The sequence below is a fragment of the Morone saxatilis genome, unplaced genomic scaffold (assembly GCF_004916995.1).
Source record: "Morone saxatilis isolate NCDOM2014 unplaced genomic scaffold, NCSU_SB_2.0 Contig9, whole genome shotgun sequence".
NCBI lineage: Eukaryota > Metazoa > Chordata > Actinopteri > Moronidae > Morone > Morone saxatilis.
Window position 1 is genome coordinate 20,083,153 of NW_023340268.1, and position 14,765 is coordinate 20,097,917.

Consider the following 14,765-nt stretch of genomic DNA (forward strand, 5'->3'; position numbering starts at 1 on the left):
TTTGTACCGTGGAGGATCCCTAAAAGCTTCTGTTATGCAACTGAACCATCCACGTGTCAGGAATGACACATATATTGAATTATGGTTTTGATATTCTTACCGATTACTTATAATAGATTTTTCAAACCCAAAACCAGTAATCTGACCAGTATTTCCAAGACACTAGCATTATATTTGTTAATAAAAGATCAAATGACTGGGGATGAGTGAGTACACCGTTATCTGTATCTGCAGCTGTACTCGAAATGGACAGGGGTGGAGCTTTAATGACCTGCCTTTATTGTGAAAGGACAGACAAAGTTAGGAACTAGCTGGGAAGGATAATGTTACATTTAGCAGTTTATGTCAGGAAGATACCAAAAACAGAGCTAAAAGCACTTGGACTTACATTCATCAGGTGCACTCAAACACTGTTGCAAATAAATGCTGGATATGAACAATAAATAATACAAATAATAAACTGTTTGCTAACACAATAGCTATATAATAGTTAGCTATTATAATATATCAATTAGGGGATGAGCAAATAAACCATTATCTTTAAGCTATCTGTCTCTTTTCAACCAACTAAATTTGTATTCTTAACCGTACTGAATGCTGAAACAGGATGTGGATAGGACTAACCAGAAGTTGCTAGATCAGAAATTGCTATATTTATAAGAAGAACCAGAACAACCTCAGAATGCGTGTGTGTTTAATTCAGGTTTAACCAAGTGTTTCTGTCAAGTATCAAAAACTGGCAGTAGCTGGTCAGATTTGTGCTGTACTTCATCAGATAGTCTCTGATTTAATTTCTAATTTGACCAAATTAAGACTGTATTCATGCAAAGTTACTGTACAATCGCTTGTATAACAACTGCCATTTGAAAAAGAAACTGCGTTCTGTGGAAAAACAAAGCTTATATTCCTATATATGTATTGAAAAAATTATCATTGTGGTATTGATCAAAAAAACTATGCATAATAATGTATCGCAAAGTTTAAAAAATATCTTGCCCAAATTATTTTGTTCACGTTACAAAATGCATTACTGTGGCTTTAAATAGTGTTTTGGTGGCAGATGTTTGTCGGAATGACAAACCAAAAAAAAAAAAACCCTAAACCTTGAGTGGTACAAGAGCTTCTTGGGGTATTAGTTGTACACTGAATTGAGGAGTGGATCCTGACTGTTCCTGAAAGGTCTCCAGCCAAGTTCAATAAGATGTGTAGCAGCATTTGTCGATACCGATGGGATATTTACTTGCCAGCTTCTTGAATAGAGTTCGGTGGTGACATTTTCTACACACAACAGAAGGGGCAACAGTATGTCTGTGCTGGTTGCATGGATGCACAAACTCCATGTTATCAAGCTCTCGGCATCTCTCGCTCTCTTTCTCATGCTCTGTCCGTGGTGCTGAAAGCCTCCATTCTCTTGCTCAGGGTCCTTGGAGTTGTATTTCCATTTAGAAAAGCAGGCGCGCTCTTGAAAAGCCAGCAAGGCTTCTTCTCAATAGAGCCGCTCTCACCGGCATTGTGAGGTTTGAGAGGTTCGGAGACAATACCCTGTGCTGTTATGGTATAAAATGACCCTTCATCATTGAATGTGATGGGCTGTTTAAGTTCAGAGATACAACAGACATGCTCTGTTAAACACACAGAAGAACATGGGTGACATGTTTCATTTGCAGGTTCAAGATATGAGGGGATCATTTTAGCTGCATTATCATTTACATAGTGGCCCTGCAAGATAGAGGATGTTTCAAGTGCATACTGTATCATTTGTTGCTATATCATAGAGGTCAGTGTGTTTAGAAATAGCCTAAGTAGCCATTTGCAGCATGAATTAGCTTTTATTTAATAGCAGTTGTCACACATTGGTAGTTTTAAAGGACATATAGGCTTTTTGTCCTCCCTTTTTACTCTGCATCTTTGCACCATCTCTGCACAACCCTTGACCTCTGACAGTTCTTTAGTCAACAGGCTTTTATAACGCTACCGTGTTGTGTAACATACCTGCGGCTTGTTCCTGTGTCTGCCTGAGCCAGGCCGGAGCGGGCTTCATTGTATCTAGGTCAATTTTGTTGACAAGATAATCCCATCTAAACTGTTGTTGGATTACCAGCTAAAATAAACCTGTTCGTATGAGGGGTCACTGCCTGTTCAATGTTTAATCCAATAGTTTAATGAACGTTATCAAACAGATGTTCTAATTAGGGCTGGACCGATGGCTGTTATTGACACTGATAGTTTGGGATTCAAGCCAGCATTCTGTTGTCAATTGTTTATATTTACCCCATAAAATCCTCATTGGATGCTAAAACACAGCCACCAGCTTTTTTGACTTGGGGAAACTGCTTCTCAAGGTGGACTGAAGCATCTTCCACTCCGGGTTTTATAGACTAAAACCCCCGAAGCTGCTGAGGAAAATCCTCCCATATCGTATAGGAAAGCTGTCACATCAGCAGTGGGTGTTTGAGGCCAGTATCTGGTATTAAATGTCAATACAGACCTGATATTACAGCAAGTCCTTTTTTCTGCCAAAGTACACAATAGTTTTAATCATCCAGATTTAACAGGCAAGCCCTAGCTTTTTATTGATAATCAGTTGTTCTTCGTCCTGATTAGACTCCTACTGCTGGACTTTCAGTTGGACTGTGGCCTCTGATCCAGGACAGAGTGCAGCTTTGTCATGCGGGGCAACAGAAACAATGTTCTGGCTTCCCGGGACGCCTACAGTAAGATCCAGCTGAAAGGCCAAGTTTAGTACAGCATCTAGAGAGCGCTTTAATTCATAGACCTGGAATTGGAGTGGTCATAGAGGACACTGAGGACACGTCCTTTGTATTTTTATGGGAATTTGGGTTGTTTGGCAAATGTTGGCGATTTATTTAATAGTTGACATCTAATCAGTTGATCAACCAATCGTTGCAGCACTGCAGGGCTGTCACTGTTTATTAAAAATTCAAAACCATCATTCAGAAGGGTAAAAACAATTATTAAATGTAAGTCTGAGTGACGTAAATTTGCATTCAAATTAATTGCATTTTTTTTGCAAGTATGTGAACAACTTTTATAAGCTGTTTCTAGTATTTTTGACTTTGTACATTTAACTTTGACTACTTTGATGCCAATAAAGTAATAACTGAAAAGGCTTCTTCATGTCTCCATCAGAATTATATTTCTCGCAGTGTGGACAAGGCTTTGAAACCCCATATAGACCTTTATGACTAGAAATATAAATGAAATATAATGGAAGCGTTAACTGATAATAATAATTACAAAAATATATGTATCAAACAAACAAACAACATTTCGCATTTCCAAAGATGCTGAGGGTGGTGGGGGTTGGGTTGGGAGGACTCATGAGCCCCTGATCGGACTGTTGAAAGGGGGTTGGACAGGGCACAACATTAAATGTGCAAGAGTATTTTGACATCAATAAATCATTAGTGCATGAATTATTAGTGTCTTACTGTCTGTTTATCCTATACAGTAAAGCCAAGGATGCTGTCGGGGGAGGGGGGACGTAGGCTTTCTGGGTGATTTGGTCATACATTTCAAAACATTCACATTCTTTCTGCTGTTAAATAAAGGCTATCAATCATTTATGGTAATTGTAGGTAGCACAATTCATTTGATAATTATATATTGAGATCCACAAATGCTACATCTGTCACCTTTAATCAAACACATTCAAAAGCTACAATTTCAGTGTTTCCTCCCTCTATGTGCAGCGTCATGGCTTTAGTTAGCAACATGTGATTATGTGAGCGTGTTGGGGAAATATGTTTATGCTCATGGAATTCTTTTTTAAAATAGGCCACAATGCACTACTGTGGCTTGAATGGGCTCAATGGCTAAGCTACAATAGCGCTTGAAGCTAACAGATGGCCAACCTGTGGCCCTTTTTCTAGATTGTGTGTGTGAGTTTATAGCTGCAAGTACGCATTACCTCACATGTCAGTCCTTTGTTGAACGAGAGCGATGGGAAATGGGATTTTGCTCCACAGAATGGTATGGTTATTTAAAGCGAGGCAACACAACAAAAGAGGGAGACTGGGAAGAGAAAGTGAGATAGTGAGAGAATGGATTTGAGTCATATGTTTACCTGCCAGTGGTGCTTTTTTCTGTATTGTTGCCATAGCAACAGCGGCTCGCTGTATTGGTGTGTGTGCTGTGCTTGTGTGTGTGTGTGTGTGTGTGTGTGTGTTTGTGTGAGACAGGGGATGTAATTCTGCCTGTCACCAGTGTAGCCTAGAGCTGGCTCCCCAGCTGCTGGTTGCCATGAGACCAGACAGACACATCCTCCGCTTCAATGATAAATCTTTCCTCTTGACGCTCAAATCACTAAACAGATTAGGTACATTTTGTTTGAGGTATGTCAGGATAAATGGTCACTGCTGTGCTCCGTATTACTCCAAATTGTAACATATAAATCATTTCAAAAGTAATATCATTAGAATGTCATTACAATGAACAGGGTAAACATTGGCTTATAGGGAAAAAAAAAAGACTAGATCATTTCAAATGTACTGGAGTAGAACTTGGTTACTGTACAGGGTTTTCTATTCCAATACACACCACAAAAGACAACAGCACACAGACCAATTTGATGATAATAGAAACAAGACCCTGAACCTCGTGTAATTTATGTCTATCTGTTGTATATCAGGCTGAAATGCTTCTTCAGCATTAAAACATCTCTGCTCAACTGTCCAATGCATCCGTTAACTAGCTCTGGCTAGAGTAAATTAGTTTTATGGTAAAACCAAGCAAATAATCCAGTAATGTAACTAGTTAGCTAATGTCAATTCCTTCATGTCGGTTACTCTACTACACATGGGTTTCAGATGCATGCTAATGGACAAAGGCAATGGAACATTGTTGATAGTAATGAAGATAAATCACTAAACATTCATTTTCTGTCAGTGCATATCAACTGCACATCCTTAATGTTCAACAAATGGCTACAGTTGTGTTTCTTTGGCTATTAACTATCAAACGTATGATTGATATCATGGATAACTATTTTTACATTGAAATATAGTCAGTTAATGATGTTTCCAAGATGAATTTATTGAGAAATGTATGTTATTTATAACACACACTGTCCTTTGTGATAAACCCGGGGGTTCTTTGAGTCCGTACAGAACTGCCACTGTAAGCTAACAAAAGAGTACTCTTTCTTACTCGTTTTAGAACCTCCTTTTCAAGGGCACGCACAAATGTAACATTGTACCCTGTTTTTATCGCAGAGGGGTCCTGAGATGACAGAAGTAGAGCCTGTGTTGGACTTCGCCTCCTCGGGGCGCTCGGGGAGGAGAAATGCCCTGCCTGACATCCTGGGCTCTCCGGCGGGCGTGAACCCTGGCGACCTTCCTCTTAAACTAGCTGAGCTGTCTCTCAAAGGTAAAGGACACAATGTTTTATTTTTCATTATTATAATATTGAGAATATTGAGCTGATATATTATGAATGAATGAATTATGAATATTCAGGTAAATTCAAACTGTAATCTTGAACTTAAACTTCAGTATGTAGTGCAAGACAATGTGTCAGTGTGGCTCGATTCTGAGTACAATGTGAAAGGTCGCCTGCTGTGAACTTCAATCTGACTTTAACTAGCCACATCTGGTTGTGTTAGACACGGAAAATATGATGGGGAATGATTCAATCAAACACGACAGTCACCCAGGCCTGACACTGCTACCTAGACACACTCGGCTGTGGGACTGGGACTGAAGACTAGGCTAGGATTGCTTCTTGGGAATTGGGTATAACTGGCTAATTCCATGCCAGAATCATAAGTCATTCATCACGACTCTGGCATGAGAGTGGCTACCGGGCTTGCCAGATTTAGACCACTGTTGGGCTGAGTATTTTTGGCTTCATGGGTTGCAAGCAAATTAGCATGCTGCTAAATAAAATATAATGACGCCGTTTGTATTATTCTTTGCTCACTCTTCTTCTATCCTTATAAGCCTTTCTCTGTGCACTCGCAAATCTTGACTTGCAGACTGTTTCCCGGCCAATTCTGTTTCGTGCCTGGTCACTACTTCTATTGCCAATTAACAACAACAATTAACAACAAGTTTTTCGCAAACTAGCTAAAGTAAGCATGCACGTACTTGTTTCCCCCTATGGCCCCGAATTAGGGATCCCAGTTGTATGAGAAACTCACTTGATTTTTAAAGCAGTTATGCTACTTTCATGGGTTTTGAAACTGGCTTTGCAGTTCTTTTTCACACAACAGGAGCCAGTAAATGACTCAAAGGCAAAAACATTTCAGCGCTGAGAGATATAATAATCATTTAAGTCACTGGTATTGATCAACAATAGCTTCTGACAGTCTAATTCTTTCTTTTTGCCCTTGAAAATGACTGCAACACATTTCTTATTGTGTCTTTTTGGGTTTGTGCGCAGATGGTCCGGGAGGGGCCCAGTCACCCACGGCGGAGGAGCCTCCAGCACCGCCGGAGAGCTCAGAGGGGAAAGAGGGATCATAGGGACTCGTTTATGTACCTCCCCGGAGACCTGCAAAGATAACCTGAGAGACGGGATGAGGAGCGAGATAGAGGGCGACCTGTGGGAGAGAGAGTGATTATCTGTGGAGAGTCAGTCTGTTTGCGAAGCAGCTGAGCCACGGACGGAGAGTGACGGACCGACTCCCGATGGACTGGAGCTAGGAGCTTTTTGGCACTCAGTGTCACTTAGTTATGAACCAATGAGTGTGTGTGTGTATAGTTGAGTTATACATATACCAAACACTACACTGAGAATCAAAGGGACCATGACAGATTGTATACTTTACACTACTATTTTTGTATGATTTATTTAAAACTAAAGAAAAACAGGAACTCGTAAGTCAAATTGTAATATGTACTATTCCCTTGCATTTCCTGCTGATTTTTTTATTCTATAGTGGTGTGTGTTATTTTACATTGACAATAGTAAGAAGGACATTGATAGCAGCCTGTCGTGGCTCAAAGCTTTTTAACCCAGCTGGATGCAAATTGGCACACTTGACGTAAGAATACGTAGAAGAACAGTCTTTGTGTTGTCTTGCTCACTTATGCTTTTACACTATATGTGTATGATCTACTGTATGTTTTCAAATCTGAGGCTGTTGTACAGTATATCTCCATTGTAAATGTACAGTTTTTACCCCTCATCACCAGACTGTTTTGATCCTAGCAACAACCAGGGATTTGATCCATTTTTCTAGGCGTCCATATGGTGCGAGGTGATAACGTGGAAGAGCCGTCCAAATCTTGAGACATTCCTTTAGAGAATAATGTCCCACTGCCAGCAGTGTACACACTGCTTCATTATAATACTGAGAAAGTCAGATTTCCTTTTGGTTTTTTGCTCTTCACTTTCCTCTGAAAATGTGCCTCGTGGCAGTTCACAACCGAAAACCTGTGTTGTGTTCTTTCTCTGTGAAGCACTGTTATCGACTGTTTTTGGGCTACTGATATTTCCTCGGTTTTAATAGGAGGTATCATAACACCTCATTACTGCTTGAACTCTAAATGAAAGGAAAAAAACAACACTTTTGTAACATTCTAAAGACCTGCGGATGCAGATCCTACACCCTGTCAGGAAAAGCATTCCCTTTTGTGTAAACTTCAGCAGGGCTTTTTTTTTTTTTGCAGCGCGATGCTTCTCGCACGTGCTTCTTATAGCGACAGCAGCATATGCCCGCAGTCTGGGCATGGGAGCAAGCAACGCTGCCGCCGCCGCCGCCACAATGTGTTTCGAGTGTCAAAAATGGCAGCACAGTCTCCGCACAGAAGAAAGTCTGTTCACACTCATCAACACATAAGCAGAGCTGTGAATAGGATGCAAGACAGAGCACGAAACACAGCGAGAGTCCACATTTGTCAGCTGTCCGATCACTGCTACTGTATATATATATACTGTATTTTAGTATAACCCATGTGTGTCATACATGCTGCCTGTATGATTACTCACATACTGTATCCACAAACAAATGATGTTCTGTAATTGTCTCTATTTGAAGATGTTTTGCTGGTGGCTGTGTCTTTATGTGGATGTGTTTCACAAATGCAACAAGGAAAGCCTGATGTGCTGCTGTCCAGCCTTTGTTTATGCTGTACTACTACTAATGCTGATGGGAACGTGTTCATGGTCTATCTGAAGCTGTATGATCAACACTTTTTTGGGGGGTTGATGAATCAGAGGTGTATTTTGTAGTGTCCTGATCTCTAAGTGGTGCATATATTTTACTTAGCTGGATTGAATCCCATATGTTGATTCTATCTGGTGGTGAAAATTGCCATATTAAACCCACAAGCTTTACATATACATCTGTGTTGAACAGTGTCATTTCTGTGCAAGGCCCTCATACCTTGTGCTTGAGCTTTATGTTTATGTATGTTGGAAAAAGGGGATAATATTGAAATGATTATGATATCCTTAAGCCAAGTGTTTTTAGCCGTGCTAGAAACAAGGCAAGGTCAGTACACCTCCATTCCAGACTGAAATAGCTCAACAACTACTGAATGGATGGATAGCCTTGGAAATTTGTACAGTGTTTATCCCCTGACATTTCGTCTAAGCCACCAGTAGTTTGAAGTTTGAACAGACCTTTATACAGCAGCCATTTTAACACAGGTGTTACCAATGATAATAGTTAAGTTTCCACTCAGGTCAGACAGTCAGGCTGCTGCTATTGTGCATGTTGGCTCACTGGAAAGGCTCTGCTACACTGAATGGACCAGAAGCTTAGTTATTGTCATTAGTAATAACTGTATTTGCCCTACTATTTCCTGTCCCAGTGGCTGCTGTAAAAAAAGATCTATACTTTGCTTTACGAAATACCTGCAAACTAATGTCATTGCCACTAAATTCAGCTATACTTTGTGTTTGGTGCTGATTAGCAAATATTAGCATACCTCCATACTAAACTAAGATGACCACTGTAAACATTGCCTTCCAAATATTAGCATGTTAGCATGGCATGTTAACATACTGACATTAGCATTTAGCTCAAAAGCACCACTGTACCTAGTACAGCCTCACAACGCTGCCAGCATGACCATGTAGACATATCTGATGAATCCCAAGTAGCGAACAACTTAATGGCAGGTCAAGAAGAAAGACTCGACAAAAGCCAAATAAAGAGAAAAAAGTTGTTCCAGTGGGAGCTGTGTGAAGTCTGATAAATTGCCTCAAGTGATTGAGTCATTTTCAGTTGGGGCTGAAGACTACAAGTTTGAAAAAGCACTTTGATATGTTAAAAAAAGGGTCCATCATGACTCTGACAATGTAGTGCAATAGTAAATTGTGGAGTACTGTTTTCTGAATTTTTTAAATGTTCAGAAACAGTGATGAGAAAGATGGCTGAATGTGATGGTATTTATAATAATCAACCATTTCATATTAGCGTTTAATGACATACAGTTTGAAGGGGCCTAACATTGAAGGAGTTTGTCCAACATGCAACACTGTATAAGCAAATTATCTTTACAATTCCAGGCCAGACTGACATGAAATTTGATGTGAATATTAATGGAGGATTGCCTGTACTGACCTTTCCTCTCATACAACCATCAGGTCAGAGCACTATCATCAGGCCAAAAGAAGCAAATAAGGCACACAATTTGGATCACTTTTTCTCACTTTATTTATGGCATTTAGATCCTCAGCGGATAAAACTAATGTATCCATGATCATCTGGTAGATACATTATACCTGCTGAAGTTCTGAGGACCAAAATGTTGTAAATAAGAGTGATTGACAGTGTGCCAGATTTTTTTTGACTTGATCAAACCGTGAACCCATATTTGAGAAGATGTAATCTCATAGATGCCCACCTGATAAGAGTTCATTATTCTGTGCTATATCTGGTAGTTGCAGATAACTTGAGAGTGTGGGGAAAACATTTTATTGAACAGAGTAGTTCATTCTAATTTTTCATTGGATTATAAAATAAGTAAATTTTTTATTCGAATTTTTGGAGGCCTGAAATTTTTTTTTTTCCCCTCTCATGGGGGTATCCGGCAGTTGATGTATATGGTGGATGTGACATGAAATTTTTTTCTTTCTTTCTTTCTTTCTTCTTCTGTTCTTTTCTTACTTGTTGTTTTTCATTCTTCAGTATTAACTTATTGTACCTGAATCAGCTGATCAGACATACCCTTTTTGCAATAATACAGAGATAATGCAGATTTCATATTTTATACAGTAAGAACGCTATGCTGCCTACTGCTGCTACAGGAATAATAACAGGTTGACCACACAAGAATGGCCAACTAAATCAGTAAATACAAGTGGAAAGCTTTCCTTTTTTATCGTCATGTAGCTACAATAATGGTGGTGGTTGTATGCTGGCTGCAGGTGTTTTTGTCAAATTGAAAAACAGAGTATATGCAACATTTTCTGTTCTGTCTATATGGCTCTGTTCCATTTGATTGCAGCCACGGCCTCTGATGACAGGCACCTAAAATGGCTCCAGTCATTTTTTACATCTTTTGAAGTGCAAAGTCCACTTCAGAAGATGATAAAAATGATAAGGATCACTTGAAGGGAGCATCTATCTTTCTCTTCCAGAATAGCCATGTTAGTACACTCCTATTACATAATGCAGCAGTTCCTGTGGGTGTGCAGCAGATGGAGACATTCACTAAATTATCATTCACCTCACGTCATGCTTCTATGCCGACAGAAGAATTTCTTTGTTATGTCTGGTACAAAGAAAACATCTAAAATACAATTCCTAAAACAATATTTATATGAACATCTTAAGTTACATACTTATGGTGACTTAAACCATGATTTGGAGGCTCTGGTTTCACATTCCTGCACATAAAATTCAGTTTAAAACCCAGTAAGGAGTTTGACTAGGACACACCCTGTGTTTCCTCGATGCCATTGAGCCATTCGACAAAGATTTTGAATTTGTTTCAGTGTAATCGTCTCGAATGTTGCTGCTAACCTGTGGAGGTGGAGGTTAACAATGAATGGGGGTGTGCTGCACAGAATGTGTTTGTAAAGCCATGAGTGAACCTTTGTGATCGTGCAGGCTGGTTGTCTGGCTGCGTCCCAGCATCCCTGCTGACAGGAGATGAGACCATCCTTACACCCAAGGGCTCTTTGTCTCTCTGCAGACACAACCACAGTAAAGCACTTGTGTGTAATACATTATGTTTGTTAGCTGATTCTGCGGTCCATAGATTATGTAATGGAAACATTATTTATTTAAAACATAGCAATGGCACTACTGCAACATTAATACTGGTCATTTATTCAAACAAAACCCAAATGTGTAATCCATTTGAGAATTATTGTTTTTGCTAAAACATCCCTGTTAGTCTCCACCTCCACTCTCAGGCATCCTCCTCTCCTCTGAGGTAGCTCCTTTGCCCAGACTGCTTCTACGTAACTTGTTGCTAGGGTAACCTAGCCTTGAGAGATGCTTAGGCCTGGTTGCATTGTATGCGGTCATGTTTTTTTAGGGCATGAGGGAAGGAGGAAGAATGAATTTGAAGGAGTTGGCTGCAATGAGGGCAGGAGGCTTAAGCATGATGTAAACTGCAAGGTGTGAGGTCTTGAGTGAGGGCAAACTTGACCTTGTGGTTTAATTATTAGATTAAATATAGAAAAAGAAACCAGAAAGCAATATCTAAAAATAACTTTGGATGCAGTGAATTGCCAGCTCTAAATACTAACATTAATTTCTGGTACTGTGAATTTGGCAGCTCACACTTTTACAAATCTAAAATAACAAGACAGTGTGTTTCTAATTCCACAGGGCAGCAAAGCAGTTGAGAGGAAAGCTCTCTGTCTGCTTACATAATTGAATAGCATGGTATAAGCGGTTAGCATTGGCTTTCCTCAAGGAAATTGTTGTGTAATTGCCTCACAGAAATGCACTGTGGTTCCTCTCACAGACAGGTTCGAGCCAAATGCTCTGTTATCAATCGAAGCTAAGTGAATGAGCAGCAGCAGCAGCGGGCTTTAGGAATCCAACTACTCTCTCCTTTTCAACCTCTATCTCTCTTCGTCTCTCACCCCCTGTGACCGGGCCAGTGAGTGAGTGATCCAGCTGCTGTTGAGGAGACAGCGAGTGTTAGAGAGACGTATAGAGAGAGACAGATAGAGAAAGGGAAAGAGGGAGGGCGAATGATAAGACTGCCACTGAGGCCAGTGTAGACGTGGGTCACAGATAGGATGCCAGGCAGGCAGGCAGGCAGGCAGGCAGGCAGCCCAGCAAATAGAAAAGCCTTCACGTGGAAGTCAACGTGCCATTTCCGACATACAGGAGCCTCAGGAGGAAAGATGGAGAGGAGAAGAAGAAGAAAAGTAAGACGCGCGAGAGAGCGAGCGACAGACAAAGAAAGAGGGAGAAGGTGCCAGGGCCGCTGGAGCATAATTGATTCAACAAACTCCTAAGTCATAGCACTGTCGTAACATCTTTAATCATTCCCCACCAAAATATCCACACCTGCTTGTATCAACTTGGACTGGCATTTTCCTATATTTTCATCAACAAATCCATCCAATCCCATAAGAGACCAAAAACAACACTGCGTTTGTCTGTCTGTTAAATCTTTAATAACTCAATGAGCATATAGTTTAAATTTTTAAAAAGGCTGAGTCATTTCCTGAAACAGCTGGGCTTTTTAGTATTTAATTAATGTTAGTTAAACAGGAGGAAATAATGAATTTGTTGGGGATTATTTTCAGCTGCGGATTAATACACATTTGGTGCGCTATAGTGAGCGTTTCCAGCAGCAGGATGGTGTACGTATGATTGACTCAAGGTAAATACAATGTCGGTGTTCATCGTGGCTCATTTATGTGTTTTTATAGTTTTTGGACAATAATGAAGCTCTATGGCACAGAGGAATAAGCTACATATATATCCAACTTTGACTACTGTTGTTAAAGGTTACATATATGAAATTTAAAATGTGAATATAGCAGCAACAACTATTAGCTATGTAAAGATATAGTGTAGTCATGGTGTCACACTCCCTCTGCTTGTGTTGCTATCACAGCCTCTCTGTGGTTTGTTTACAGAGCCGGTCTGCTCCGTGTGAGAGTGACTGAAATGTTTTTATCATCAATGTCTGTGAATTAAGATTTCAAAGCAGAATTGGTGATTGTTGGAACAGTGGAAAGACTAACAAAGACTGGTGAGTTTTGTTTCTTTCCACTTGGAATTAAGTTACAGTGATATGAAATGTGAGGTAAAAATATTGTTATTGTCTATGGAGTCTGGTTGGAGCAATAGTGATATAAGGCCTGTTTCTGGTCTATCTCCTGTCCATAATGTTATCAGATTCTTAGAATAACAATCTGAGCCTGTCCCCACAGATTAGTTTACGTTGCAGCCATAGCAGGCCTTTTCATGAATATTTTTGCATCTAACTCTGTGAATCAAGGGTTTATTCCAACTAAACCAGCTTTGGAACGTTGGAAAGACAGTGGAAACACTAACAAGGGTGGTGTTGGTGAGTTTTATTTTATTTCTGTCTCATTGTTTTGGTCTGAGAAGCTGTTGCTCTAGTGTGATGAAGTGAATTTTTTATTAAGGCTATACTGTATAATTATTCTTCGGGCTTTAGGTAGGCAAATGCTTGTTTTATACTTATACATAGAATTCACTTAACATTTCCATTTTCTTCTTCTCTGTTTCAAACCCACATCCTCACAATAGTTGAATCAACCACTTAGCTTGTTTAAGGGCTTTAGAAGGTGTGGAAAGAAACAACAGACAAATATAAATAAAGTGACACACAACAAATGAGATTCCTGAGTATGAAACTTGCATGACTCACCATCATTATGAATGAATGTCTGTTTCTGTTAAAATCACATGGAATAGCTCAGAGCTTTTAAGGCTGACCATGATCTATATTTTTCCTAACATCAACTGAATGTATCCACTAACAAGTACTGTGTGTGTGTGTATCAAAGCCTAATATATATTTTTCTCTGTGCCATAGAGCTCCATTGTTGTCCAAAAACACATCAATGAGTCGCACCATAAACACACACACTGTAGTTTATTTTCAATCCCACTTACATTGTTCTGCTCCCACAAATACTCACTAGACCACCAAGTGTGTATTGATCAGCTGCTGAAAATAGTTCCTAAAAAATGCATTATTTCTTCCTATTTAAGAAACATTTATAGAAAAACCACAGTGCCCAGCTATTTTAGGAAATTACTGACCTTTTTGTTATAATAAAACTATACTATGTATGACAAATTTTTAAAGATCTATTATGTTCAGCAGGGCCAAATGGTCTCTGGGCTGAGGGCCAAGGACAGGGTAGGAAAGTCGGAAAAGTATCTAAAGATAGATAAGACTAACTGGTTGTATTTTTTCAAAGGATTTCCTGACAATAAGACAAATATAAAATAACGGCAGACTTATTCTTGATAGAACATGAACTGTAAGGTGGATGACAATCAGACTCAGCATTAGGTGCCTGACGCAGACCGAGAGTAAGTTATTAGAGCTTTCTCGTAATCTATGAACAGGCTGCTGAGCGGTGGCCAAGCATCAATCAACTTAAGTAAGTGTAACCAAAACATCATTCTAATCTCTACTCAATGTATGGAAGATACCAAGAGTGTCAACAAACGGGGGGGGGGTTGAAAAGGAGCGAACCTAATGTGCTAAGAATGAGGTCAGTTTGTTAATTTCACTATCAGATCTTTTTGACGTTTGCCTCCCCTCTTCCTTCCTTTCATCCAAGCTTGGCAGTGACTTCAGTCTTTGTGCAGCGACGGATCACAAGGCTGTAAA

The 14,765-nt window shown here is 39.7% G+C and overlaps 1 protein-coding gene across 1 annotated transcript in view; it reads left to right on the forward strand.

Moving 5' to 3' along the window:
• pkib (protein kinase (cAMP-dependent, catalytic) inhibitor beta) overlaps positions 1-8,290 on the forward strand; it is a 20,732-nt gene extending 12,442 nt beyond the window's left edge. The window contains exons 2-3 of the mRNA XM_035681432.1: positions 5,235-5,388; positions 6,403-8,290. Coding sequence (XP_035537325.1) covers positions 5,247-5,388; positions 6,403-6,485 — 225 coding nt within the window. The 5' untranslated portion in view covers positions 5,235-5,246 and the 3' untranslated portion in view covers positions 6,486-8,290. The remainder of the gene's footprint in view (positions 1-5,234; positions 5,389-6,402) is intronic.
• The last annotated feature ends 6,475 nt before the right edge of the window (positions 8,291-14,765 follow it).